The 27,696-nt window shown below is 45.7% G+C and overlaps 2 protein-coding genes across 6 annotated transcripts in view; both read right to left on the reverse strand.

Annotated features, from left to right (window-relative positions):
* FDFT1 (farnesyl-diphosphate farnesyltransferase 1) overlaps positions 1-9,118 on the reverse strand; it is a 24,122-nt gene extending 15,004 nt beyond the window's left edge. For 2 of the 3 annotated variants that reach the window (XM_081495572.1, XM_081495570.1), the window contains exon 1: positions 8,849-9,118. In XM_081495572.1, the coding sequence (XP_081351698.1) occupies positions 8,849-8,947 (99 nt within the window). In that variant the 5' untranslated portion in view covers positions 8,948-9,118. Of the gene's footprint in view, positions 1-7,051; positions 7,142-8,848 lie in introns of all 3 variants that reach the window. The other variant, XM_081495569.1, reaches the window with a different exon arrangement.
* Positions 8,849-27,687, reverse strand: NEIL2 (nei like DNA glycosylase 2). Of its 3 annotated transcripts, XR_014055452.1 has the most exons (8): positions 27,630-27,687; positions 25,319-25,458; positions 22,826-23,163; positions 20,509-20,708; positions 18,298-18,500; positions 15,668-15,911; positions 11,542-11,739; positions 8,849-9,258 (listed from the first exon to the last, which is right to left on the reverse strand). XR_014055452.1 is itself a non-coding variant. In XM_081495574.1 (6 exons), the coding sequence occupies exons 2-6, from the start codon at positions 25,454-25,456 to the stop codon at positions 17,541-17,543; spliced, it is 894 nt and encodes a 297-aa protein (XP_081351700.1). In that variant the 5' UTR covers positions 25,457-25,458; positions 27,630-27,687; the 3' UTR covers positions 17,443-17,540. The 3 variants fall into 3 exon arrangements, 2 of the variants coding, with proteins under 2 accessions (XP_081351700.1, XP_081351699.1); XM_081495574.1 differs by lacking the exons at positions 8,849-9,258; positions 11,542-11,739; positions 15,668-15,911 and adding an exon at positions 17,443-17,555; XM_081495573.1 differs by lacking the exons at positions 8,849-9,258; positions 11,542-11,739; positions 15,668-15,911 and having other exon boundaries at positions 18,105-18,500.
* Positions 27,688-27,696: the final 9 nt, after the last annotated feature.

Genomic DNA, 27,696 nt, shown 5'->3' on the forward strand with positions numbered 1-27,696 from the left:
CAGAATGCTCTTTACCCCATAGGTTTCCTCTTAGTAATTTTCCATCCACCCGCCCCTACACTCTGTTCAGAACTGACCCCAGTTCTACACTGAGGTCTCTTCCTTTACAGCAAACGCTTTTCTGAATAAAACCTTTTCTGACCTCTTTAACCACTGTCCTGTTCTGGTTTTACTTTGACACCTGTTAAACCTCTATTAGGGGCTTCCCAGGTGGCTTAGTGGTAAAAACTCTTGCTTGCTAAGGCAGGAGACGAAAGAAACGGGTTTAATTCTTGGGTCGGGAAGATCCCCTGGAGGAAGAAATGACAACCCACTCCAGTATTATAGTTATATCCCAGTATATTATATATTATTTATATATAATATTATAATTATATTATATATTATATTATATAATTAATTATTATATATTATGTATAATATATATTATATTCCAGTATACTGGAAAACTCCATGGACAGAGGAGGCTGGCAGGGTACTAGTCCAAGGGGTCGCAAAGAGTTTGACACGACTGAGCACGCAGGCACGCACGCGCGCACACACACACACAAACCTCTATTATCATCTGGAAAGCTAGTTATTCCTTTTATAAAGATTTCTAATCATCTTTCCCTTTCAAATCAATGAACCGTAACGATCTTTATGAACTTTATATTTACTCTTCCCTAAGGAAAACAAAAACTGTTTCTTAAAAAAACAGTCATATTAATACGCAACCATATCAGAAAGAATTGCTGTTTTGTATTTATTTTTATGGAGACTTTATATTTTATAGCAGTTTTAGGTTCAGAGAGAATTGAGTTCCCATATACCACCCCCCTACCAGTCTCCCCGCACTCTCTTTTTAAGAGAGAAACAGGAAATAATTTGCAATACCTAACAACAAGGGGATGGTTTAAAAAGAATATGTATATATATATATGTGTATATATATATATATATATAAAAGTAAATCCCATAGTCACTTTGGAATGTTAACAGTGAAACTTGGGGCCTTGCTGGGGTTCAGGTGAACTATGTTCTTTTCATTTGTGTATATTTCCTAAATTTACAAACATGGATACATATTCTTTTGTCAAGAGAATGAAGCCTTTTTTTTAATCATAAGAATTTCATTCTATTGTGAAATTCAATTTAAAATTATTAGTAAAAATTAGTATTTACTAAGCACCATAGATTAGTAAAATCATTTTGGACATACAGTCTGGCATATAAAAATACTCAGTGAAGGGCTGATGAGTAAATTAATTAGTTCATAGAGTATTTTAAGGGCAATTCATCAATTCTTCTCTCAAAATGTGGAGAGGAAAGACTTCACAATAAATAAAATGAACAGCTCTTTTTCTGAGCTCTGAGCCAGCTCTTCACATACAACTTGATTCCTTTCCCTGCTCTGTCAAATGTTTTCATCCTCAGCTACACCTAAGGGTTTGGGGGCTGATGTCAAAGCTAGATTGCACTCCTTCTGAAGAGTAACAATCTTTAAGAACATGCCCCTCCTTTCCAAAAATGCCTTCTCCAATCTTAAAAGTGACCCAGGTCACTAAATCACTTCTCATCTCCTTCTGCCATCAGTCTTTTTCTTGGCACCTATTTGTTTCAATATTTAACAATTTCCTCAAATTACCAAGAAGACACAGGGAAGATATAACTAAAAAACACACTATGGAAAACATCCCTGTTACAAACATTTCCACGGCTCGCTTCCCATTAGCTAAGGGGGTTTGGGGGAGGGAGCGGGAAGCTAAAGCTACTGCAGCCTGTCCCTTGAGCCTCCTGTTGTTTTCCTTTGCTGAGATGAGCATGCTCCCAAGACTCTCCAGTGAGACAGAAGAGGGATGAAGGGCATTGAGGGAAGAGTGTGCAGTGGTGAGAAGTATAGGACTGTCCTCCCAGGACTGGGGCTCCAGCTGAGAAGCAGTTCCACAAGTGGACGGTGACCAACCTTCCCCACAGCCTTCCATTCAGACTTCATGCAACACAGGTTTCCTCAGAAGGGAGGGAAAACCCCACAAACTTGAGAACTAAAGTTACGAAACAATAAGTGTAATAACTACCACTTATTGGGCAGCAACTATATGCCAAGCACAATACAAACAACATCCTTGATCCTTACACAACCCTTTAAACACGATACATTACAGACCTGCAATCCACCCAAGGACTTCAAGCCCAGATGTGTAGCAGAACTCAGAATCTGTAGTGTTTTAGAAGACAGGCAATAAAAAGCATACATATCCTGTCTTTGTGGAGTGGCTCCCTGTAACTGGGATTATCAACACTTTTTCAACAGTGAATAATTATCCTAAGTGGGATGACTTTAAATCAAAGCATATTATACCGCCAAATGACTTTGAGCCAGACTTATTAAAAACCTGTGGTTAGACCATTTTGGAGTTGGGAAATTGTGACTGAGAGATTGTGAGTCACTATCTCTATTTTATGGATGAAGAAACTGTTGCTGAAAAGTTAAGCGACCACAAGTAATAGAGTCAGGATTTGATTTAATAGAGAAGATGTTAGTCTAAATAATAGGATTTAGACTTGATGGAAGCCAGAACTTCATTAGAAAACACTTTTTCCATTTTGTGCTAAGTGATGTCACACAGCTTGCAGCTGGCAGTATGCCTCCAGATTAATTGATATGCTTCTAAAAATTCAGGATAAATCAAGTTTAGGGAACCCTGCACTCCTACAGCCAAATCTTTCTATGATTGAAATAATCTCAGCCCTCCATGTCTGCTAAGTATAAATCTTTTTCTCCAGCGTCTTTGTTACCTAAGAGAGAAACTAAGATAATGTTTAGTGAAGAAGTCTTACATGGCCCTTTTCTGAAATTATTTGCAAATATTTTGTTATTAATTTTATGAGCTTCCCTGATAGCTCTGCTGGTAAAGAGTCTGCCTGCAATGCAGGAGACTGGTTCGATTCCTGGGTCGGGAAGATCCCCTGGAGAAGGGACAGGCTACCCATTCCAGTATTAATGGGCCTCCCTGGTGACTCAGACGGTAAACAATCTGCCTGCAATTTGGGAGACCTGGGTTAGATCCCTGGGTTGGGAAGATCCCCTGGAGGAGGGCATGGCAACCCACTCCAGTATTCTTGCCTGGAGAATCCCCATGGACAGAGGAGCCTGGCGGGCTAGAGTCCATGGGGTTGCAAAGAGTCGGACACGACTGAGCAACTAAGCACTGCTGCTGCTGCTGCTAAGTCACTTCAGTCGTGTCCGACTCTGTGCGACCCCATAGACGGCAGCCCACCAGGCTCCGCCGTCCCTGGGATTCTCCAGGCAAGAATACTGGAGTGGGTTGCCATTTCCTTCTCCAGTGCATGAAAGGGAAAAGTGAAGGTGAAGTCGCTCAGTCGTGTCCGACTCTTAGCGACCCCATGGACTGTAGCCTACCAGGCTTCTCTGTCCATGGGATTTTCCAGGCAAGAGTACTGGAGTGGGGTGCCATTGCCTTCTCCGCAACTAAGCACACACACACATTATTATATATTTGTGTTTTGAAGGGGGAGAAAAATTCCGTTCCCTATTATCAGATGCTGCCAGGGATCTGTGACCCAAAACAGAATAATAGCCACTGCTTTACAATCCAAGATACACAGTTTCTGGAACACCTCCCAGGACAAGTAATTCACTACTTCTGGAGACTGCCCACCTCAGTTTGGTTTTTTGCTGTCCCATGGGTGTTCCTATGTTTTCTCTAATTAGAGGTATACTCAGCCATTTTTAAAAATGCTTCATACAGATTAAAACTGGCTCAGAAAACCTACAACTAACAAAATAATCCCTGGAAAAGCAAATGGCAACCCACTCCAGTATTCTTGCCTGGAAAATCCCATAAACAGAGAAGCCTGGTGGGCTACAGTTCATGGGGCTGCAAAGAGTCAGACACAACTGAGTCACTGAGCACAGTAAAATATTGTACTCTGTGCTCATCAAACCTTAGAGCTAGAAGAGGGAATAGTCCAGGTCTCACTTTTCAAAAAATCAAAAAGATGTAAAGATAAGTGTCTGGACCCAGATCACAACCTTATAAATGATGTCCCCTGACTTCAAATATTCAGCTCCCTTGTCCTGCTGTCCTTTTTCTTTGTAGTACTTCTCTCCACAAGAAATACTGTATGTTTGCTTTTTTTTCTTTCCATTCTCTCTGTCTATTCTACAAGAATGTAAGGTTTGTAAAAGCAAGGTCTTCACCTATTTTGTTCACCGTTTAATCTCAAGCTCCTAGAGCAATATCAAGCATGCAACCAGTGGTCCCATGTCTGTTAGATGAATATAGGAAGGAAGGAAAGAAGGAAGGGAATAAGGGAGGGAGGGACTATACAGCAGAAATGGAAAGGGAAGAAACCAGAAATTGTTGCGTGCCTGTGATGTGTCCAGAGCACACATGACAGTGTTGGGATGTGATCCGCTGTCTGGGGCCAGTCCAAGCCTGTGCTCTTTATCCCGGGGTGACCTTCAGAGTGGAAGCAGAAAGGTCTTCACACAGGCCCGGGTCAGCATCCTGGAACCACCATTTGAGAGCTTCAAAATTCAACCATTTTATGTCACAGTTTTATAACCTGTAGTACCAATAGCTCTTATGTCTTTAGGGTTGTTGTCAAGATCAACCAAGTGTGGTGAATTACAAAATGGCCATAAAGTTTGTGACTCTTTCCATCAGGAGATGGAGCCTTTCTTCACCTCTTTGCATGTGGGCTCCCCTTTTTTTGGCCAATAAGACAGTAGGAACTGTGAGTCAAGCACAAAGCTCAAGAGTGTGTGCACACTAGGGTTTGCACAATTCCAGTCAAGAGTGGAGAGTTCCCAGGCTAACAGGCTGGATATGACACACAGAGACCCCAGCCTATAGCCTGTAAATCACACATGGTCCAGCCACATGCCAACTGAGCAAACCTGGTAGAAATCAACCCCAAGTTGGCCCAGATCAGAACCCCCCAGCTCTCCTAGAGAACTGTGAACTAAATAACAGGTGTTATTTTAAGTCACTGAGTTTGGTTTTTTTAATTATGGTGAAATATATTGTTGTTTAGTCACTAAGTCGTGTACTAAGTCGTGTCCAACTCTTTTGTGACTCCATGGACTATTGTCCACCAGGCTCGTCTGTCCATGGGATCTGTCAGGCAAGAACACTGGAGTGGGTTACCATTTCCTTCTCCAGGAGATCGTCTAGACCCAGGGATCTAACCTGTGTCTCCCACACTGGCAAGCAGATTCTTTACCACCAAGCCATTAGGCAAGCCATGGTGAAATATACATAACACGAAATTGACCATCTTGACCATTTGTAAGCAGGCACTTCAGCAGTGTTAAGTATAGTCATACTATTGTGCAACCAGACTCCAAAATTAAGCCACCCTGCTTTGGGGTGGTTACCCAGTGAAAGCTAACTGATAATAGACTTTAAGTCTGGCATATAGAAGAACTCAAATGCTGTCTATTATTAATTTGATTTGTTTAACTCACAGTATAATCCCCTAATCCCATTCACCTGCCAAATTACTGTTCCCAAAATACTGCTTTCATCATGTCATGGGTGCATTTGACCACTGCCTGCTTCCATGACTATAGCTCAGCTCCTGGATTCCCACATGCACCCACTGCACCTTGCACTTCTTTTTTTTTTTTAAGTTAATTTACATTAGAGTACAGTTGCTTTATAATGTACTTTTTTTTTTAAGAATTTTTTCTAAATCCCTTTATCTATTTATTTTTTAAAGCATTTATGTATTTACTTAGCTGTGCCTGGTCTTAGCTGCAGTACATGGGATCTTTGACCTTAATTGCAGCATGTGGGATCTAGTTCCTTGTCCAGGGTTGGAACCTGGGACCCCTGCATTAGGAGCAAGGAGTCTTAGCCACTGGATCACCAGGGAAGTCCCTTTACAATGTACTTCTAACTTGGAATCCTCAGCCCTACTCACTGTGCACAGTCCTACCAAATGACTTGGCTCATACTGGCTTTACACACGGATGATCCTCACCACTAATCTAAATCTAACACTTCTTCAAGACCCTACACATTACAAAGCACTTTTTCTGGGTTTGCTGAAAACTTTTTGCTGTAAAATGGTTCTACTTCGCTAAAATTTCCTGAAATCTCAATGAACTTAAGATGACTTGGCATTTCCTAGGTTAACTTTTTTTTTTTTTTTTTTTGGCCAAACTGCACAGGTGCCTGGGATCCCAGTTCCCTGACCAGGGATCAAACTCTTACCCCCTGCACTGGAAGTGCAGAGTCTTAACCACTGGACCACCAGGGAAGTTCGCTAGGTTAACCTTTGTACACCTGTTCTCCATCAGGGATGAACTGAGGGTACACAGTTTCCTGTCTTTGTCCATCACACAAAGTGTGATCAGCTTTCAGCTGAATCTGGACCACACTCTGCTTAATGTGACTCTGTTGCTCATCACCTTATGACTCAGTATGACTGAATCAAAAACAGTTTGTTATAGTATTGTCAGTATTTTTCTCTTCACTTAAAATATTTTAGGGACTTCCCTGGCAGGCCAGTAGTTAAGACTTCAGGCTCCTAATGCAGGGGGCATGGGTCTGCTCCCTGGTTGGGGAACGAAGATCCCACAGGCTAGAGCACGGCCTCAAAAAATAAATAAACATTTTATAAATAAAGTACATTTTAAAAAATTAATGCAATTATGAGTTATGTTAATTAGAAATACAGTGTCCATAAGAAAGGAATTTAAAGTTCTGAAATAACCAGATCACACCTAAGGAATATTGTTCAGTTTTGAATACTAGACTTTCAAGTGAGAGAGACTAGGTTGGTTAATGACCTGGAAAAAGTAACATATAATGAATAACTACAGGCAGAACACAGAACATTTGGCTTGTATATTAGTATTCTTGGAGAGAATGAGACTTGTCTTAAAATACTTCAAGTGGCATATTACAAAACAAGGATTAGACTCTCTTGACTCTAGAGGGTGAACAAAGAGAAAAAGTTCAACTCACTGTTCAGAAACACTTCGTAAAAAACAGAACTGTCTGGAGGGGGCCAGTCTCCAGAGGTAGTGAATTACCTGTCCCAGGAAGTGTCCAGGAAACTGTACATCTTGGATTGTAAAGCAGTGGCTATTTTTCTGTTTTGGGTCACAGATCTCTGGCAGCATCTGATAATAGGGAACAGAATTTTTCTACCCCCTCAAAACACACAAATATACAATAAAATAAATATTTCCAAATAACTTCAGGAAAGGACCACCTAAGAGCTCTTAGCCAGAATCTCCTAACTAAACAAATACCTATCAACCAAGGCATAGGAGCAATTTAAGGCTGTATTTCCTTTAGGCATCCCTTAAAAACTTAATCCCCTATCCTAGTCAGAGGTGACTTTTCTCTTCAGTAAATTTCCTTAGGGCATGTACTATATATATTCTGCCATAGTTATTTAAGTTTCTTTTGTTTACAAAGCTAGAGGTTTCTTGAGGGCACTGCATCAAGGTACATCAAACAAGGCTCCTATCTTCAAACAGCTTAAAATGTGGAATCAAACAGACTCTTAACTCTGCAAGGGACTTCGGCAACATAAAACCCATCCACAAATAACCAGGGTACAAGACTATGGGGCTGATACAAGATTAAACAGTGCTAGAGAAAATGATTGAGGGAGGGTCAGAGTAACATGAAAAGGCATCTCATTATGGTGTCTGCCTAAGTTTTCTATGAACAATTTTATAACATTTTATCGACCTGACAAGACAACAAGCTCTTTGAGTGTCTAATTTGTCTACACATGTTATCCTACCCTTCTGCACCCAGCATAAAGCCTAAAACAGAACAGATGTTTAATAAATGTCTGCTGAGTGGTCAACAGAGGTAGCATTCACATAAGCTAGACTGTGAAGGAGAAGGATTCTGAGTTACATCACAAAGTGAAAATTTTTCTGATGGAAAATTACAGTGTTTTAATAAAGGACAACAACTAAGAGTATATTTAAACAAAGGACAGTATTTGTGATGTTTCCATTGGGGAAAAGAATTTTTAACTTTTGATATAACCCCACTAATTCAGCTGAATGTGTCTATTCATTTAAAAATCACTTAATGAGTTTCTTGTTGGAATAAATACCGTATTTATTCATTGTAAATTCACTGAACAAAGGGTACAGGAGTGAGACAGATGAAATATAAACAAAACCAAGTCTGGCCTTCAAGGAGCCAACAGTGTAGCTAATCGACAGACAACTAATTAGAACTTGCACGAGTAGATAAGTGTTCTAAAAAACTCAGGGAGCACAGAGGACGAAGGGACTGCTCAGACTGCAGGAAAGGCGGGGGGGGGAGCGTATGGAGGTGGTGTAACTGAAAACTGTAAGATTGAGTAAGATTTCATTCCAGAAAAGGTATTCCTGACGATATTTGCATAGTTCATTATGTTCGCAAAATTCTTTCACACGTCCTCTCCCATTTAATCTACCCATGTAGTCTCGGTTGTGTAAGCCACGTACTACAACACATAAAAAAATCAATCTCAGGGACAGAACGAAATGTGAAGCCAAACTACTTGAAAAATCAATGTCTTGAACGAACAGAAACATTTTAAGCAGCAAGACAACTTGGAGGTTGAGGGAATGCCTAGGAGACCAGGGGCAGCCGGGCCCAATATTGGGGTAACGGAAGGTGAACCAAAGTTGGTAGCTGGGGCCGCCTGACGTGATAGGGGTCTGCTCCCCGGAGGGAAGGAGGGAGCTCAAGGGGTCTGGCACTCGCTGGCCGCAACCTCTGCGCTCGATTCTGGGCCCTGCCGGTCAGACCCAGAAGTCAGCGGTCATGCGCAGCCTCCCCACTCCGCGGGGATGCAGGGATGCTCAGCCCACCTGGTCCATTTTGGGTATCACCTTCCGCCGGCCCCCCATCTGGAAGCGCAGAAGGTTGTAGAACTCCTCAGGGTGCCCCAAGCACTTCACGAACTCCATGCTGGCGGCAGCGGACGGTCGGATCTCTGAGCTCACCTCGTCGATACCTCAGCCTGGCCCCTTCCCGCACTCAAGGAAGGATTAGGCTGAGGAGGTGCGGCGAGAAGGCGGGGCGGGGCGGAGACGGACCCAACGCGGCGGCGCCACGCCCATTTCCCCACCAACTTCAACGGGCCTCCAGCTCTCGCGCCGCTCCCTGTGAGCTCGCGGGGTGGACTGATGGGTGTCGATTGGCTAGGGTCTCTCGCACCAGTAAGACGCTGGCCAATCGGCGACGGCATGTGTCTGGCGTGAGGTCCACATCCTAGAGGCTAAATGGAGGATGAGAAAGGGGCGGGAGAGCGGGATTGGTGCTCGTAATGGAGGCGGGCCTTTGTTTCCCTCTGCTTGCCTTGCGCGGACCTGGGGTAGTGAACCCTAGCTTTCCGAAGGAGGGGGAGTTCATGGCGTTGGAGACCGGCCCGGGCCTGGCTTCCTCTGAAAGCCCAGCGGGGGAAAGTCCAATATGACTTTGTCAATAAGCCCTCCACATGTTCGTCCTGCCGACCAGATTACCTCTTCCCGGACGCACTCAGTACAGCTGCACCTCGCTGGGTGAGATCAGCCTTATGCTGCCGAGCACTGAAATTTAGGCCTAGAAAAGGATTTGAAGAATTTCTACGCCCTATCCAAAGATGATATGGAAAGTGCTCTCGCAAGCCCTAGAAAGTACTTGCTGTCCCAGCCCTCAACCCCCTACCTATTTTAACAGCAATTAGTGATCCTTTTAAAATTTAAGGCAGATCAGATCACTGCCTAAAAACCTGCAGTCTCTCCATTACACTCATAAAAGCCCAAGTTCCTATGAGAGTCTAAAAGCTATATATATGAGTAGCGCCCCATCCTCATTACCTCTCACCTTTATTTTCTATCCCTCCCTCCTTAGCCCCAGGGCCTGTTGTCTACAGTTCATTTTTCCAGCAGTATTTCCTCTCACCCCCAGATACGCAGTTGGCTAACTCCTTCGAGTCTTTGCTGATATCTCATTTAGGCCCACACTGATCACCCTGTTTTACAGGGCAGCTTGCCCAGATTCCTCCCCCACCACTGCTGATGCCCCATTCTGCTCTAGTTTTTCCAGTAGTATTGTTTCTAAGGTCCTTGGACTCTTTAATCAATAGAAATTGGTAAGAGGCCAGACCAGGAATTCAGGCGAGGCTTTACTGGGACACCAGGGAGAGAAAACAAGTAGTAGGTTCCCTTGCTCACTCTTTGAAGGGGGCCGAGCTTGTTCCTTAAATGGGGTGAGGGTAGGGGCAGATCGGTGGGTGGTGGGTGGAAGGGGAGGGGGTGGCTTAGGTGGTTGGCTCACCCCTCTGCTGGTGCTGTGTGCAAGGATCATGTAGTACCTGCTTTTGTTCCTGGCACCTCGGAAGTGCCAGTTGGGTTTTGGTCATATTGTATCTTATTGTTCATGTGGAGCCGTGTACCAGGGTCACAGGATAAAAATCTCTGAAACTCACCAAACCCCATAGGAACTGTTGCCATCAGCCTCCGGATCTAAACCAGCCAGTTCTCTGACCCCATATTACGTAAAATGTCCACCCTATTAACCACCCTGTAGCATCCTAACCAATCACCTAATGCCACCATTCCAGTAGGAATTTTCTGTCTTGAGGCTATAAAAATTGGCTGCTAACCTGCAAAAGGGTTCGGTTCTCCCTTGAGCCACCCACTGTTCCAACAGCATCTCCCACTCTAATAAACTTTATTCTCCTCTCATTCTGCCTCCTCATATCTGGAAATTCTTTTCCAACCCGTGCACAGACCACAACAGTTCATAATTTGCCCAAACTGCCCAAACGTGCAGTTATGTTTAGTTCCTTCTAGTCTCTTTGCATTCTGCTGCTCAGGGAGACATCTGTCCAAGTCCAAGCACTACAGTTAAGGGTCCAGGTCCCAGCCTATCTCAGTACTGATTACATTCTGATATATAATATATCTTTTACTTACGATGTTTAGTGTCTGTTTCTCCTTGCTAAACTGTAAGTTCAATGATGACAGACCTTTGTTTCGTTCACTAACATAGCCTCAAGTCTTACAGTGCAACTCTTTGATGTCCCCTAAACACTGCAAATTTAACATTGCCTCTAACTGGAATCTCTTGCCCATTGATAAACGCCTTCTCCACTAACAGCCTCCCAGCTGCCTAATTACAAAATCCACATGTCATCCCTAAGTCCTCCTTGCTCTCCCTACACCCAGTCATTCATCAAGTCTTTGGAGTCCAAGAAACACACATCTCTCATCTAAATCTCTACTCCATCGAGGTTCAAGCACCATCTTCTCTCTCCAACTACTTTGAGGACCGTTTCCCATATCTCTCTCTCCATCCAATTCCACGTGACAGTTTGAGTAATTTATCTAAAACATATATTTTATTATATATTACTCTCATGCCTACCATCTTTCCATTTCATTTTATAAGGTATTATGATTTTAATCAGCTTAAGGTGAGGCCCTGTGGTCTTTTAGACTTTGATTCCATGAATTAGTCTGGCAACACAGAAAAACAGACTGAAGGGAATTTCACGGAGAACTTAGTTTCGTCTTACCTGATGTTTGGTCCTGCTTAAAACTCGTGGTGTTGGAGAAGACTCTTGAGAGTCCCTTGGACTGCGAGGAGATCCAACCAGTCCATCCTAAAGGAGATCAGTCTTGGGTGTTCATTGGAAGGAATGATGTTGAAGCTGAGACTCCAATACTTTGGCCACCTCATGCGAAGAGTTGACTCATTGGAAAAGACTCTGATGCTGGGAAGGATTGGGGGCAGGAGAAGGGGGCGACAGAGGATGAGATGGCTGGATGGCATCACCGACTTGATGGACATGAGTTTGGGTAAACTCTAGGGGTTGGTGATGGATAGGGAGGCCTGGCGTGCTGCGATTCATGGGGTTGCAAAGAGTCAGACACAACTGAGCAACTGAACTGAACTGAAAACTCTTGTCGTAAGGAAATCAACCCTGAACATTCATTGGCAGGGCTGATGTTGAAGCTGAAGTTCCAATACTTTGGCCACCTGATGCAAACAACCAACTCATTAGAAAAGACCCTGACGCTGGGAAAGATTGAAGGCAGGAGGAGCAGGGGATGACAGAGGATGAGATGGTTGGATGGCATGACCAACTCAATGGACATGAGTTTGAGCAAACTCTGGGAGACGGTGAAGGACAGGGAAGCCTGGTGTGCTGCAGCCCATAGGGTCACAAAGAGTCTGACACAAGAGCAACTGAACAAGAGTAACAAAAACTCTTGTCAACTTGTAACTTTATATCTCTACTTGCATACTGCTTTTGGCCAGAAAACACAAAGCTAAGAGTTTTAGCACTCCCTTGCTTCCCTGTTACAAGGATCCTGTAGAAAACATTCCCTTCTTTCAATTTTAAATTCCACAAAGGAAATGCTTTCAAGATAAAATCGAGGATTCTGGGACAGAATAAAAATTCCCTCATCATTTGGCACCCAAATTCCCTTTGGATTTCAGCCTCCTATTCAGTCACTTGACTACTTTGAAACTTTTTGAAGCTTTTTTGAAGCTCCCTGGCCTCTCCTTTGTCTGTTCTTCAGATTTAACAAGCATCCATTGAACACCAACAACATGGCAGACACTGGGGATGATGAAGACAAGGTGGATGAGGTTCTGCCCCAAAGAGGGAGAGGCAGAAGTCCAGTCCAGAGTAAGAGCCAGATGTGTCTGACATGGTGATGTTGTTCACTAGAGACAGACCTGGAGCCTCATCCAGTTCCCCCACTCTGATCCAGGTGCCCAACCAGAAACTGAGTATGGACAAATGGACAGTGGCCAGACCAAATAAGATGAAAGAATTCTTCCTTATAACCTCTGCACCAATCGGCCTGGAATGGTCAGGACTTGATCAACTACTTCTCTATTTTTTGTCCCTGCTTCCAACTCAGGACCAACCACAGAAAGCCAAATATACTCCCCAAACCAGTCACATAAAACACCCCCACTTCTAGTTAGCTTGCTTCCATCATCCCCTTGCCAACCTTCTCCCATCAGAGCAAAATGATGATTTCTTTTTTTTTGGACTATAAAGCCTTCCCACCCCCTGCCTGCCTCTGAGTTTCAGCCACATGCCAGTGATGGGGGCTGAGGCCCTTGCTGTAGCATGCTCTGAATAAAAAGTCTCATTTGCTTGTTCTTATTCCGGTGGACTTTTCTATTTCCACAAACCTCATTACTTCAGTATTTACTGGTTACTCTCATCCTGAACTTTCTATATGCTAATTATCCTTTGTCTGACTCTTCACCTCACCTTGAATCCCTCAAGGTCAGGGACTGTGTCTAAACAGGGCACCTGGCACAGTACTTGCCACATAACAAGTCTCCACTACTTTTTATTGAATATCAAGGCTTGAAATAAGAGACTGTATTGGAACTTTAAGACCATGGATAGGCACTTAGCCCCCACCCTGACACATAAAGCACTTTTTCGTAACCTACTAAAATGCTTCCAACACTGTTGTAACAAGCTGGCCTCCTCCTACTAATATAGAAGTTTTCTTGTCTTGTTTATCATTGTATTTCCAGACCTAGCATTTAGGAGGCATTTAAGAAATAATAACTGGGGACGCTTTATCCCTTCTCAGTGTCTATCCTGAGAGATTTGTACTTTCCTTCTCTTTAATAAATCCTATTCACTTGCTACCATGAGTGTCTGCATGTTCATGAAGTTCATTCTTTGGCTCTGCAAACAAGAACTCGGATTCTCATTTCATCTTTTGGGGGTTCGTCCAGGATCCTTCAGCACCTATGTAAGATCTGAAAAGTCAAGTCCAGGCAATGGCTGACTCCACTCCGCCTTTTGGGACCACCTTATGGAACTGGGTATCAACTTCCATGTGGTGGAAACCCCTGGTCCTGAATGGAAGTCTTATTTTGCTCATATTGGTTTTTTGGCCCTGGTATTCTAAATTGTCTCTCTCGGCTTTGTAATGTCTCACATTGAATCTATCAAGCTTCAAACAGTTATGGAAATAAGAGCCTAAGATGACATACCAAGGTTCACTACATCATCCCACTGGTGAAGATCTAACTGCCATCCCTTCATGATGCCCCTACACAGCTTGGAGAAGCCAGATTGGTCATGGCCCCCTTCCCCATAATGGCAATTAGTCTCCATCTCTAGAGGTGGGGATTGAGGTAGAAACTGCTAGGCAGTCAGTGTAGGACTTTGAGACCTTGGTCTTGTTTTCAATAAACATCTCACTCCATTAGCCTAAAGCTATACCCTCTGTCCTGAATTCTTGGAATGCATCCTTTTGTTGTTGTTCACTCAGTCGTGTCTGACTCTTTGTGACCCCATGAACTGCAGCACACCAGGCTTCCCTGTCCTTCACCACCTCATGTTTGCTTAAACTCATGTCCATTGAGTTGGTGATGCCATCCAACTATCCTGCCCTCTGTCGTTCCCTTCTCCTGCCTTCAGGGTCTTTTTCAGTGAGTCAGTTCTTTGCATCAGGTGGCTAAAGTACTGGACCTTCAGCTTCAGCATCAGTCCTTCCAATAAATATTCAGGGTTGATTTCCTTTAGAATTGACTGGTTTGATCTCCTTGCAGTCCAAGGCACTCTGAAGAGTCTTCTCCAGCACCACAGTTCAAAGGCACCAATTCTTCGGAGCTCAGCCTTTTTTGTCCAGCTCTCACATCTGTACATGACTACTGGAAAGACCATAGCTTTGACTATGTGGACCTTTGTAGGCAAAGTAATTTCTCTGCTTTTTAATATGCTGTCTAGGGTTGTCATTGCTTTTCAATGTGTCTTTGGTCTGATAAATTATCAGCAATTAGATCCAGGAAAGCAACCAAAAATGTAATTAATACTGGTAAAGATATAAAACTGCTATAATCCCCACCTTTTGGGGGACTCTCTACCCCCCTCAGTGTCCATGCTGAGAGCTTTGTACTTTCCTTCTAATAAATCCTATTCACTTGCCAAAAAAATTTTTTTAAAAAGAAATAATTATTGAATGGCTAAGGCCACTAAGAAGAGACTCTTGAGAGTCCCTTGGACTGCAAGGAGATCCAACCAGTCAATCCTAAAGCAAATCAGTCCTAAATATTCACTGAAAGGACTGATGCTGAAGCTGAAACTCCCAATACTTTGGCCACCTGATATGAACAAGTGACTCACTGGAAGAGACCGTGATGCTGAGAAAGATTGAAGGCAGGAGGAAAAGGGGACGAGAGAGGATGAGATGGTTGGATGGCATCACGGACTCGATGAACATGAGTTTGAGCAAGTTCCGGGAGTTGGTGATGGACAGGGAAGCCTGGCGTGCTGCAGTTCATGGGGTCACAAAGAGTCAAGACACGACTGAGCGACTGAACTGAAGGCCACTGAAGCCTCACATTAAATTCCAAGCTTTTTACAATGCCAATCATCATGAAACTCCAGCTCTTAAGTAAATCTTCTCCCTAACACCTGCGGAGTCCAAATATCTCACCTCTTACTCCTAAGTGAAACCTGGACTCCCCACCCCTCACCTGCAGCCTGTCAAGCAAAGCCTTTCCTCACATCCAACAGGCACACGGGCCACAGGAGTTATTCCCACTGTTCACCCCACCCTAGCCCTGCAGGTTCTGTAGCACCATCTTCTTCTCTCATCCTCATTCAGTCTGCCTCTGCTGGCTCTTCCTTTCCTCCTTGCAGAACTAACCTGAGACTTTCTGCCAAGAACCTCCTGCCAGGATGAATGATATCTCAGAGAGGGCACGGCAGCCATGTTTTCTGTGTTCCTGTTTCTTTCATGTTTCTGCTTCCCTGTCACCTCCACATGGAACCCAGTCCATGCAGTTCTGCTGTAGAACTGACAATGTGGTCATCAGCCTTCACAACGCAGCTACTAGGTGCTACTATCTTCCTCATTCCAGACTGAAGTCAGAGAAATGATAAGTCGGTTCCTGAGAGGACAAAGTAGACTGAGGATTATTCTCCCATGTTTTGCTCTATAAACTTTTATATGGCTTGAATTTTAACAACTTAAATGATAAAATAAGGAACCTCCTTTGCCCTCTTGGCTTTCTACCATTCATACCCTGACAACCTTCCACTGTGGGTTTATCCAGCATAGCTCTTCTTTTTGACCCTAAGCTACTGGAGACTGCTGGACAAGGTTGGTAAATGAAGCAACTACTCTGGTCTCCAGCATGGTTCTACAACCTTCCCTTGAGCTCTAACTTCCCCTCACAGCTGTTACAAAAGCTCCCTAACTCCTACTCTGTACCTCAAAAGACCTCACCACCAGCTGATTTTCTCTGTGTCTGTTTCTCTTTTCCTACTTGACCCCAGGCTTCTCTATAGATGCTGGCACTGGTATTTCTCTTCCTCCTACTTTCCCCCTCAACTGATCATACACACATCCTCACATCACTTCCATCTGTGACCCCCCTTTCTCATTTCCTTCAAGGACCACTTTCTTGAAGAGCAGGGCTCCCTCACAGCTCACTGGGCTCCCACCCAGTCCTCAGCCCCTACAGACTGGCTGCCATTTGGCATAATTGGCTCTTGAAGGTCATGACCTCAAACTTGCCCTACTGTCAAATTCAGAAGCCTCTTCTCTATCGTGTGCATCACTGGCTGCCCCCAAAGTTCTCTCCTCCTGTTCCATCTGATCTCCAGTTGGCTCTGTCATCTCTTGCTTCTTATACAAAAGATCTTAAGGCTCCCCTGTGACCTCCATCCTTCTCAGGCTGCACGAGTACCCTTGTTAACCTTCTCCAACTGACCCTCACTCTAAGGAAAGGTCCCAAATCCATGTCTGCAAGCCTGCACTGGCAGGGAGCTTCCTGGCTGCTGTCCCCCTGCTTAGGTACAGGTACCCCAAGCTCAGTGCACAAGGTCTGTCTCCTCATGGAACCTGCTCAGTTCTCCCGACTTTCTATCTCAAGGGCAAGGTGGAGGTGGCTTCCTCTAGCTCTCAGCTGCCAGGCCTGAGCCATCCTCAGCCCCTCCCCAGCCTTGTTTCCACATCCAGTCAGCTGACATCCATCACCATGGTGACCCTCCCATCTCTCCTCCTTTCCACTTCTACTGCTGTTTCTAGTTCTGCGGCTTCTTTTCTCAACCACTGCCAACAGCATTTTCCCTTTTCTATTAATCTCAGTGAGTGTCCACTCACATGCAGGCTGTGATGTCTGCCCAGCCCAGCCCTTCTTGTACTCCAGCCCCTCATTGACACTGACTTATAGGAAATTGTCTGTGTGGGTACCACCTTGGCCCCTAGCCAATGCCTGCCATCAGGTGGCTTTCCCCACCCCACCATGGGTGACTCAATGACTTCAGACAGGCAAAAGTAAAGAGTGCATGATTGCCCTCCTCCCAGCCCCGCTCTTTGTAAGTAGACCCATCTGGCCAACTCAACACGTCTCACACGGTGCCTTCACAAAGAGCTCAGTTACGTATGGTGAAAGAATCTTTCCTGCCAAATAAAGATGACAGCACAAAGTAACAAACAGCTTTATTTTAGTGTCCTGGTTTCTTCTAGGTTTCGCTAACAACTTTGATCCCTGTACTGTTGAGCATGTCAATAGTCACAAATACATCACCTTGAGGAGGAAACAAGCAGGTTTGGTTTTTTTTTTCCTATAACCCACTGGACACACCAGGAAGGTGGCCAGCTCCCTGATCTTGTCTCTCCTTCTCCTGGTGTCTCTGTGCCACGGGAAGGGTCCAACTGGGAGACTGAATTCGAGCACTACTCTCCTGTTACTTCCTCCTCAGCCCTGGATCCCTCTTGGGGAGAAAAGAAGGATAATAATTCCCTTTTCCTGGTTCTCAAATGGAGGATCTTAACTCCAGCCAGTGTTTCAAAACCAAAACCAAACCAAATAAAACATCTGCAAAGCAGTGCTGGGCCTGGCTGTCCCCATTGGCTGCCAGTTCCTCTGCCACACTGTCATTTCAGGAGGTCTCCCCTAAAGTGCCATTGTGACTTGTCTCATCTTTCACAATGGGGAATCAGATAGGAAGAGCTAACCAAAACTAGCAGAGAACAAAATTGAACTCTGTGAAAACTGCCTTAGACTGAACTCCAGTGAGATGGACATCAACAGTACTCACATCCCAACCACCCAATTCCTGTGCCCAGTCCCAACCTCTGCCCACACCTCTGTCTGCAATGCTCAGGCATCACAGTCCCTTCAGGGCAAAGCTCCATGTAGGAGGAGGCTGGACGCTCTAGGAGGGCTGCCCCTGCTTGGGCTCATCCGCCGACAACCTGGGCTGGCACTGGGGGCACCACCAAGTGAGCCTCTGGAAGCCCGCCGGGGGCCCCAGGGCCTCTCTCACCACCTGGTGCCCAACAGGGCACTGCTCCTTCTGGTAGATCTGTGTGTGCTGCTGTGTGCCCTGGAATTTGCCCTGCAACCAGTCTGCACTGAAGGCCACCACGTGGTCCACCAGGGCCTCGAGGCGCGGAAGACCCAGGAGGGAGCCTGGAGAAAGCGGGTGGATCCCGGCTCTGAACAGGGCCTCGTTCTTAATGATGTTCCCTGGAAGAAGGTGGGGAGGGGACAAGGGAAGGCAAAAGGACACGTCCATAAGAAAAGCTGGCCACAAAATTAATAAAACAGAGCAAAGCTAACATAGAGAGCACCTCAGGAGGAACCATGCGTCCCTGGGGCTCTCAAGGGAGTCACTGCACTGAGTCGGTCACCCCATCTGCGAAGGATTTGCTAACAATTACCCGTCTGGTGGATTACAGTCCATAGAGTTGCAAAGAGTTGGCATGACTGAGGCGACTTAGCGTGCACACACCCCAGAGATGGTTGTAAAGATGAAATGACGTAAAACTCACATGTGGCCCATGTTATAGCAAAGAGATTAACAAAAGGGGCTTGGACCTGAGTGCCTGGCTGTGAATCCTGGCCCAACCTGACCCTAGCGAGTTTCCTGCCGTACTTCAGCTTCTGTCTCCTTCTCTGTAAAATGGGGGTGGGTTACCTGGTTTTCGTGGGCAGTAAATGAGAATTCTCACACATACATACAAATGCTAGCACTATGCTGGTATGTGGAGAGTAATAATAAATACTAGCTGCTATTATTATTTAAAATGTCAAGCTTAATGCCTGAAATATAGAAAGTGTTCAGAAGGTGTTATTTTTTGCATTTTAATTTTTTAAAATTTTACTTATTTTTAATTGATGATTGTTTTACAATATTGGTTTGATTAGAAGGTGTTATTTTATTATTTTTCTACTCCTGTCTCATTTGCTGTGAAGTCAACCTTGACCTCTCCTTTCAGAATCAGTAAGTTTCTTCAAAATGTCCCAACAGTGAATTTTCTTTAACCTCCACTAGGCATTTATCACAGTCTATCTTAAGTTCCAGGAAGCTGAGTCCAAGTCTGCTGGGTTATTAACACTCTCCTCCAGGAGAGAAAGTGGGCTTGGTGGCAGGCAGGCGTTTACCATGTATGGAACGATGGATGGGTGAAAAGACTGCTCTTTACAAGCATGTCACAGCCAGACAAAATTTCTCTCTAATTCACCGGTGGACTACCTGATTCGTATCTCACCTGTGCCCTTAGAGCAAAGGGTCTTTTGCTTCAATTTTTTCATCTGAATGAAGGAAAAACTGGTAAGTGGCCATCCTGCAGAAGAGCAGTAAGGATGGAACCATGTGCCTGGCAAGGTGGAGTCAGTCACATGAAAAACTCAGCTGTTATGATTACTATCCGTAATAGCAGCTAGTTATAGAGCATTTCTCTTGCTGCTGCTGCTGCTAAGTCGCTTTAGTTGTGTCTGACTCTCTGCGACCCCACAGACGGCAGCCCATCAGGCTCCTCTGTCCCTGGGATTCTCCAGGCAAGAACACTGGAGTGGGTTGCCATTTCCTTCTCCAATGCATGAAAGTGAAAAGCGAAAGTGAAGTCGCTCAGTTGTGTCCGACTCTTAGGGACCCCATGGACTGCAGCCTACCAGGCTCCTCCATCCATGGGATTTTCCAGGCAAGAGTACTGGAGTGGGGTGCCATTGCCTTCTCCGATTTCTCTTGCTAATTTACCCCAAATGTTGCTCCTAGAAGCCTGTGCTCCTCTGGGTGCAGGATCTGCCATGATCCTACTATACACTACAATTAAAAAATAAATTTAAAAATAAAAATAAAAGGATGGAGGGATGTGACCGTCGCTCTCTAGAAGGTCACGCTACAGGAGACTGTCAGGCCAACTATGACTAACAATATAATCAGGGTAGGCGAGAGGTCAGAATTGCCTGATCAACTCCCTCATTTTAAAAACAAGGGAAGGGACCTTCTGTGATGGTCCAGTGGTTAAGACGCTGCGCTTCCAATGCAGGGGGCACGGGTTTAATCCCTGGTCAGAGAACTAAGACCCCACATACCACAAGGCAACAAATCAAAGAGGGAAGTAGAGCCAAGGAGCCCAGGTGATCGCCAGGCAGCACTGACACCTGCCGTGGGTCCCAGTGTCCCACCTCCCGGACAAGGGACTTTCTCACTAAGTCTGTCAGGGGGACCACCCTCTGCCATCAGCCATACCTAAGCCTGAGAAGTATCGCTGGTCCAACAGTGTATAGCAGACAGGCTGCTCCCGGCCCAGAGCCTCCAGGGCCTGTCCTCGGTGAAACTTTTCTGACAAGATGTCAGAGGCAGGACTGACCACAGGGGAAGAGAAGCGCCATGCCATCTGACAGTTATAGAAGGCCAGGAAGCCGCTCCTGCTGAAATGTAGGACCAGCCTGGGAAGAGAGGAGAGGCCACAGTGCACAGCGTTATGCCAGCGGCATCTGGTCCTACGTGCACACACGGCTCCCACTCCACACAGGACAAACCTGGAGAAGCTCAGGTCCCAGAGGACAAAAGGGATGGCTCTGCCAGAACTGTCAAACTCTCACAGACAAATGGATTAATTAAAGGAAAACATATATACTCTCCTTTTTTCTGATCAAAACAATACACAGAAGACAACTTGGGACATACAGAAGAGTCTCAAGTTCAGGAGGTGCGGCTATGGCACAAAGCAGAGCTTGTTAGGAAGGAGGGCAGAGAGCCAATGCTAAGGAGGTACCTCTCCCATCCTGGGCAAGATCACACTCACTCCTCTGGGCTTCCTGAATTGCAGACACAGAGGGGAAACCTCCATGAACCCTGATAAGCAACAGTGGGTCACTCTGTGAGGGGAGAGACTCAGGCTGCAGCTGGACTCCAAGACTCACGCATCTTATGTGAAAGTTAAGGCACAATTTGAGAGGAACAGGACTTAGAAAAACACCTATGCATAGCATCAAGGAAAAACACATCCCAAATGGAAATGAAATCAGCAGGATCTCAAGGTGGAGGGAGATGGAAAGGATGGATGGAGAGATCAGCATAGGACCCTGTAATATCCCCTGTGCGATCTGAGGTTTACAGTCATGGCAGAGCACCTGAGAATGTAAACCAAGTGTGAGGGAACAAGGCTCCTAATAAAGGACACCCTTCATGTGTTTTTAATACCACTTAATTTAATTATACATAACTAACAGTTTAGTTAATTAGCAATCGGGAACTAAAATTCTAAACTAGCTCAGCAGACACAGAAGATGGGGTAGAAATGACAGAAAAGTATAGAAGTAGAAATACTAATATTTTAAAAGTCTCAACTTGGAGGAAGGGGTGGCAGGAGAGTGAGTGAAACACCAGTGTTAATAATAAGGGAGAAGATTATTAATTTAAAACTATCAAAAAATTGATAGTTATTAACACAGGGGGAAAAAAAAACAGATATCATTTAAAGATAAGATTATTACCAATAGGATGAAGATGAACAGCAGTACTTCCAAATTAACAGGGGTTAAAAAAAAAAAAGGAAGAAAAGAAACGTGATAAATCTCGATAAATCCAACAAAAGAAAACAAGGGACAGTAAGACTGCAAATGAAAGAAAATCCAAATAGCCTAGTTACCCAATTTCAAAACAAGGAGCTCCAGTTTGAGTTTAAAGAGATACAAAAGCCTGCTATTCACTGTTGATAACAAACATACCTAAAATAAGTGAAAAAAAATGAACCTATAACCAAGTGGAAAAAAAGTACAGGGAGTGAGCCAACCAAACATGGAACAGCACTGTTAATATCAAGAGAAACAGAATTAGGGCTAAAGACAGACAGAGGGCACAGGATTATTTAATAATGAAGCTGCAAAGAAACTGTGAGAGTCAGGGACCCTGATGCCCGTGACCCAGGGCAGCAAAACAAAGCCACTAAAGTGCCTAGAAAGACAAAGAGAAACTATAAAAACACAACTACTATGGGGGATTTCAATGCTCCTCTTCCCGAGTTTGGCATATTAAATAAACAAAAAATAAGCAAGAATGGAGAAAATCTGAGCGATCAAAACAACTACCTGTTCTTAACATTTACAGAGTGTTTTACTTTTTTTGTTTGGTTGGTTTTTATCAGAACGTTTTACTTTTAATGAACGTTTGATCTTCATTTATGTATATAAAATGTAAGCAAAGATCAATTATGTGTTTGGCTGCAAACTTTGATGCCAAAAGTGGAAAATGTACAGGCTGTTGTCCTGATAGTCCAATAAAAAACTTCAACAATGACCCCAAACACTCAAAGAAAGTAGATATAACTCAGGCCATGTTCGTTGGGAAAATTAGCCCCGCTCTCCAAGCTGCCAGGTGGTTCCCGTCCCTCTCCTGGTGTAGACCACAGTCTCCCTGCCATCACAGTGGCCAGGGAAGTGGGTTCTCTCTCCTAGAAGTGGGCACCACCGAGCGTGCCTGCAGAGCCTGGCCCAGGCAAACCCCGGAGACTCTGCACAGCCGCAGACAGTCACAGCCCATGGCCTACTCAACCACGCCTCACCTGGGAATAGGGTCCCTCCAGTCACCCCTCTTGTTTGCCTTCTTCGCTCTGGAGAACTCGTTCACCCAAATGCTGCCATACAAACCAAAGCTGACCTGCAGCCACCTCTCAGCACCTCCTGCAGGGGTGTCTCCCCCCAAACACTGCAGATCATCGTCTCCACTGAGGACAGCACTGTCTCCTCCCAGGGACCGGGAGGACTGGTCAGAGGCTTCCTCGTGGTGCCTGGCCTTGTCCTTCTGCTCTCCTTTTTGGAGAGGCTCTGACAGTGGGGAACTGCCCAGGGACACAGTTTCTTCATCTGGATCAAATCTAAGGAATAATTTCTTTCCATGGACCTAGAAAAAGATGAACATGATCTAAGGCTTGGTATAGAATTATTTGTGTCTTCCCGAAATTCATATGTTGAAATCTACCCTCAATATGATGGTGTCTGGAGGTGGGGCCTCCAGGAGGTAATCAGGTCATGGGGATGGAGCCCTCATACATTGGATTAGCGCCCTTATAAAAGCGACTGCAGAGGGCTCCCCCACCCCTTTCTCCACATGAGGACACAGCAAGAAGACTGTCTACAAACCAGGAAGTTGGTCCTCACTAGACACTGAATCTGCTGGCACCTTGACCTTGGACTTCCCATGCTCCAGACTGTGAGAAATAAATTTCTGTTGCTTCTAAGCTACCTGGTGTGAGGTGTTCTGTTACTGCAATCCACAAAGACTGAGCCTTTTAGACCCAGAAAGGGGAAGACTGGAAGAAGTGCATCCAGCCATTTATCCTAATATAAATGTCTCCCCTCCTGCCTCTTCTATGAAGCTTTCTCAACTTGAGTATTCGGAACTTGCCTTTTGCTTTTTGCTCCAGTCGTATGAGCACTTAGTATACAGTTTTCAAAATGATTAGAAGCAACTGGAACAATCGTGTCAGCAATAAAAGATATGCACGCTGGATGCAGGGCCACTCTACAATGCCCAAGAGGAAATGCTTCCAATTTTTTCATGGATTACCCAGTCTTCTGAGTCTGTTATGAAAAATTATTTTCTATGAGCCAGCTCTGTGACAGCAGGGGCTAAGGTGCAGGCCTCTGGGATCCAGAGACAAAGGGACATTAACCCTGTCCTGCAAACTTTGCAGGACAGTGTGGACAAAGAGTACAGGTGCTCTCATGCAGACCTGGAGGTCAAAGGGCTTGGGCTCCAGTCTCTGCCCCTTGCCAGCCTAGATTAGCTTGGGCTAACCACTCTCCCTTCCCTGAGCCCCTCCTTCAAATGCAGAAAACACACGTGAAGGCCTAGCAGACCTCTCACAGACATCTTCCAGTTCTAACTGAGGTTTTATAGCCTGGGATGTATGTGTGAGACAGAGAGAGAAAGGAAAGAGAGCTAGAAGGGCAAGGTGGAAGACAGAGAACTAATATTTACTGAGTGCCTATTATGTGCCAGGCATTAAGTCTACTTAATTCAATTTTAACTGGTAGGTGGTCTACCCCATTTTACAACTCAAGCAGACACTAGAACTGAGAGGTTGAGTAACTTGCTTAGGAGCATACAGCTAAGAAGCAGCAGAGCTCGTTAGTTTCTCACCACCAATTACTATAAGTCTCCTAAGTACCAGACACTCAGTTAAGTGCTAGGAATACAATATTGCTGAGGTCACAGCCCCTGTCCTGTTTATTTGTCTCCTCCAATCAAAAGGCAGGACAAATTCAGGAATGAGGGGCCAACAGGAGGACATACAAGGTGCCCTGGAAGCACAGCAGGGTCTCTCCCCCAACCCAGCGCAGGCAGAACAGGCTTCTCAAAGGATGTGATGGCAAGGCTGAATCCAAAGGAGACTAGGAATTACCGTGGTAACATGAAGGTACAGGAATGGGGGTGGAGTAGGGAGAAAAAGGAAGATCAGCATGTCAAACCATGAGCAAGAAGGGCTGTGAGAGGAGCTCCAAATAGTTCAACATGACTGGGGAGAGACCTAGGGCAGGGTGAGCTGCAGGTCTGAGGGGGAGGCATGAATCAGACTGGCAAGTGGCCCTGTGAGCCCTTTAGGGAATATTGACTGATATTCAGGGCAAAGATGAGCCAGGCTGAAACCCAGAACAAAAGGCTATGCTCAATTTTCCACCAATTAAAAAGTAAATTAAAAATTTTTTTAAAGGCTATGCTCTTTCCTCACTTCCTTGCTGGCCCCAGAGAATTAAATACTGTTCCCAACCAAAGGTGCACAATGGATGCAGCTAGAGTCACCAGAATCACTTCAGACCCTGAACGTGACTATCCAGCTCATGCACAGTTCCACGGGCCACTGTGCCACCGACCTGAGGCTGAGAAACGTCAGAGGAGGAGTTGCATGGAGTCCCAGTGTGGCTACCCTCAGGGACAAGGAAATAACAGCATGGAAAGTCTTGAGAGAAACTGAGGGGAGGGACAGGCTGTGTTGATGGAGCTGGCCCACTGGGGTGAGGGGTGGAACGAACCTGCTGGAGGACGGTGAACTCACCTGGGTGTCCTGCAGCCACAGGGACTGGAAGCTTGTGGGGTTTAGCTTCTTGCTGCTGCCTCCTGTCTTGACCACCTGCTGCCCCACAAAGGGGGAGACCAGATGGTGAAACTTCCTCACAGACGGCCCCTCTGGCATCCCTGCAGGCAGAAACGGGGAAAGAGGCTGCTGACTTAGCTGGTTTCTCCAGCATTTCTGATGGGTTCCAAGCTTTCAAGGAGCCATTGTTTTTGCCATCAACTTTAAGAGCATATACAGCCAAAAAGGGAACGTGGTTGGGGAGGGAGGTGGTCAGATCAAAGAGAAACCCCAGGAATTCCCTGGTGGTGCAGTGGATAAGAATCCCCCACCAATGCAGGGGACATGGGTTCGATCCCTGGTCTGGGAGGATCCCATATGCCACAGAGCAACTAATCTCGTGAATCACATCTGCTGAGCACGAGTGCTGCAACTACTAACGTACGAGTGCCTAGAGCCTGTGCTCTGCAACGAGAAGCCCCAGCTCACTGCAAATAGAGAAAGCCCATGCATAGCAAGGACCCAGCACAGCCAAAAAATAATAAAAATAAATAAAATGTCCCAAAAAAATTTTTAAAAAGAAAGTCCAGCTGCAGCAGGGTGTAAGCCAGTTTCTCAAGGATGGTTGCCTCATCCAGACCCTCACCTTTCTCCAGGCACCACACCACAGGCGCCCTTCGCTTTGACCCTGCAGCCTGAACAGCAGCCAGCCCTTGTTAACTTTTTTCCTGGACTTCGGCCCTAACTCACCTCCATGCTTTCTCTGTCTTCCTCTTTCTGCCTTCCCAAATCATCCCAGCCCACTGCTGGTACTTTCTCTCCCCTCTTTCAGTGGAGAGGTGGTTGGGATACAGAAAGCTGTAAGGGACATACACATAGATGCTGATTTAGCATGCCAGGACCATCCTGCTAGCAGGAGCACCGTGTATGCGACAGCCGCGCAGAGCTCAGGACCACGACAAGTCACGGAGTCATGTCAGGTCAGATCAGGGAGAGGCCACATCCAGCTTAACTAGAGAAAACTACCCCTGGTAACTGAGAAACAGCTGGGGTTTCATTTTAACCCTGATGTAGGTCACCTGGGACCCCCATCTCTTCCTACCCCAAATCATCACAATCCACTGGGGTCTTGTGTGGGGGGCATTCACATGTTTGAGTCTATGTACTCAGCACCCCAGCTTCTAAGACACTGAAGTCATTCCCCCCTACTCTTATACTACTTATCCACCGGTTTCCTCAACTGCACAAGCCTGCAAATGATGATGAAAGCCCAAGGAACTAAGCAGCTTCCTGGCATGGTGGTAGCTACTGCATTTCAGTAATTTTGAAAAGAATTTAAAAATCTCAGAAATGGAGGTGCCTCTTACAATCCATCTTTTCTCACTGTTTAATTAGCACCACATTCCGTAACATTAATATGTATTTTTACTTTGATGGTGCTTTAGACTCACTAAAATGTAGTGTGATTGCCCCAATCAGACCTTCAGGACCCACTCGACAGAGTATCCTGACAAAACTGCGCGACTGCAGGGAGCCACAATGAAATCGACCTGAACTTCTGCCAGCTCTGCACCCTGGTCCTCTCCAACAGAGGAAGCTTCTGGAAAAGGTCCCGTCTGAAATGCATCTGATCCTTAAGCTCTTTCGACACAACAGCGTGTGTCTTTTAGGTTTACTGATGGAGATGGAAAGCTGGGCAGCGAGCTGCCTCAGTTACAGTGTTAAGAGACTAGAAGCCAAAGGGACACCGGTTCCAAGGGGACACCCAGCCCCCTCGAGCCCCTCCCCCGAACGGTGAACCGCGCGACGCTGGTTAAGGGGCTGGCTTGCGGACCACAAAGAAAGGAGAGGAGGGGGCGTCGCCGGCATCCACTTTCCTCAGCAGATCGACCCCCCCATCCCCACCCCTCCCCCACTCCCCAGAAGTCTAAAATGGCTGCTTTTCCCAAAGCGTTCTCCTGGTGATGTGCGGCAGAGGCGGGTGCAGAGACCCGGCGGACGGTCACTGCAGGAGCCTGGGGGCGGGTGGAGTGGGGGAGGCGGTAGGTTAAAAAGTGGTAAACAGCCGAAAAGAAAGAAAAATTCGACCCGGGGTACGGGTTTTCATGAGGGATGCTTCTAAAATGTTCGGTAACTGGGTTTTCATGCGGGAGACAAGTGATGACGGTAAAGCTGGGAAAGCCCTGCATTTCCAACTGGGGGTGGGGAGGCCGCTACCGCCGAGTACGCGACTTCCAGTCCTCACCCGCGCAGGTCGTGCGACGCCGCTACTGCGGCTCGCGCCTGGACTCACCGGCTCTGGGCCCGTAGACCCCGAGACCCCAAACACCCGCACACAGCCTCCGAGAGAGGCAGGTGCG

This window comes from Giraffa tippelskirchi, chromosome 1 (genome assembly GCF_054371585.1).
Source record: "Giraffa tippelskirchi isolate mGirTip1 chromosome 1, T2T-mGirTip1v1.2.pri, whole genome shotgun sequence".
Taxonomy (NCBI): Eukaryota; Metazoa; Chordata; class Mammalia; order Artiodactyla; family Giraffidae; genus Giraffa; species Giraffa tippelskirchi.

Coding starts and splice junctions, on each gene's coding strand:
- NEIL2 (XM_081495573.1), bottom strand. CDS start 25,456: ATGCCAGAGGGGCCGTCTGTGAGGAAGTTTCACCATCTGGTCTCCCCC. Junction 23,164..25,318: donor TGTGGCTGCAGGACACCCAG/GTGAGTTCACCG, acceptor ATCTTTTTCTAG/GTCCATGGAAAGAAATTATT. Junction 20,709..22,825: donor TGGAGGGACCCTATTCCCAG/GTGAGGCGTGGT, acceptor CTCTCTTCCCAG/GCTGGTCCTACATTTCAGCA.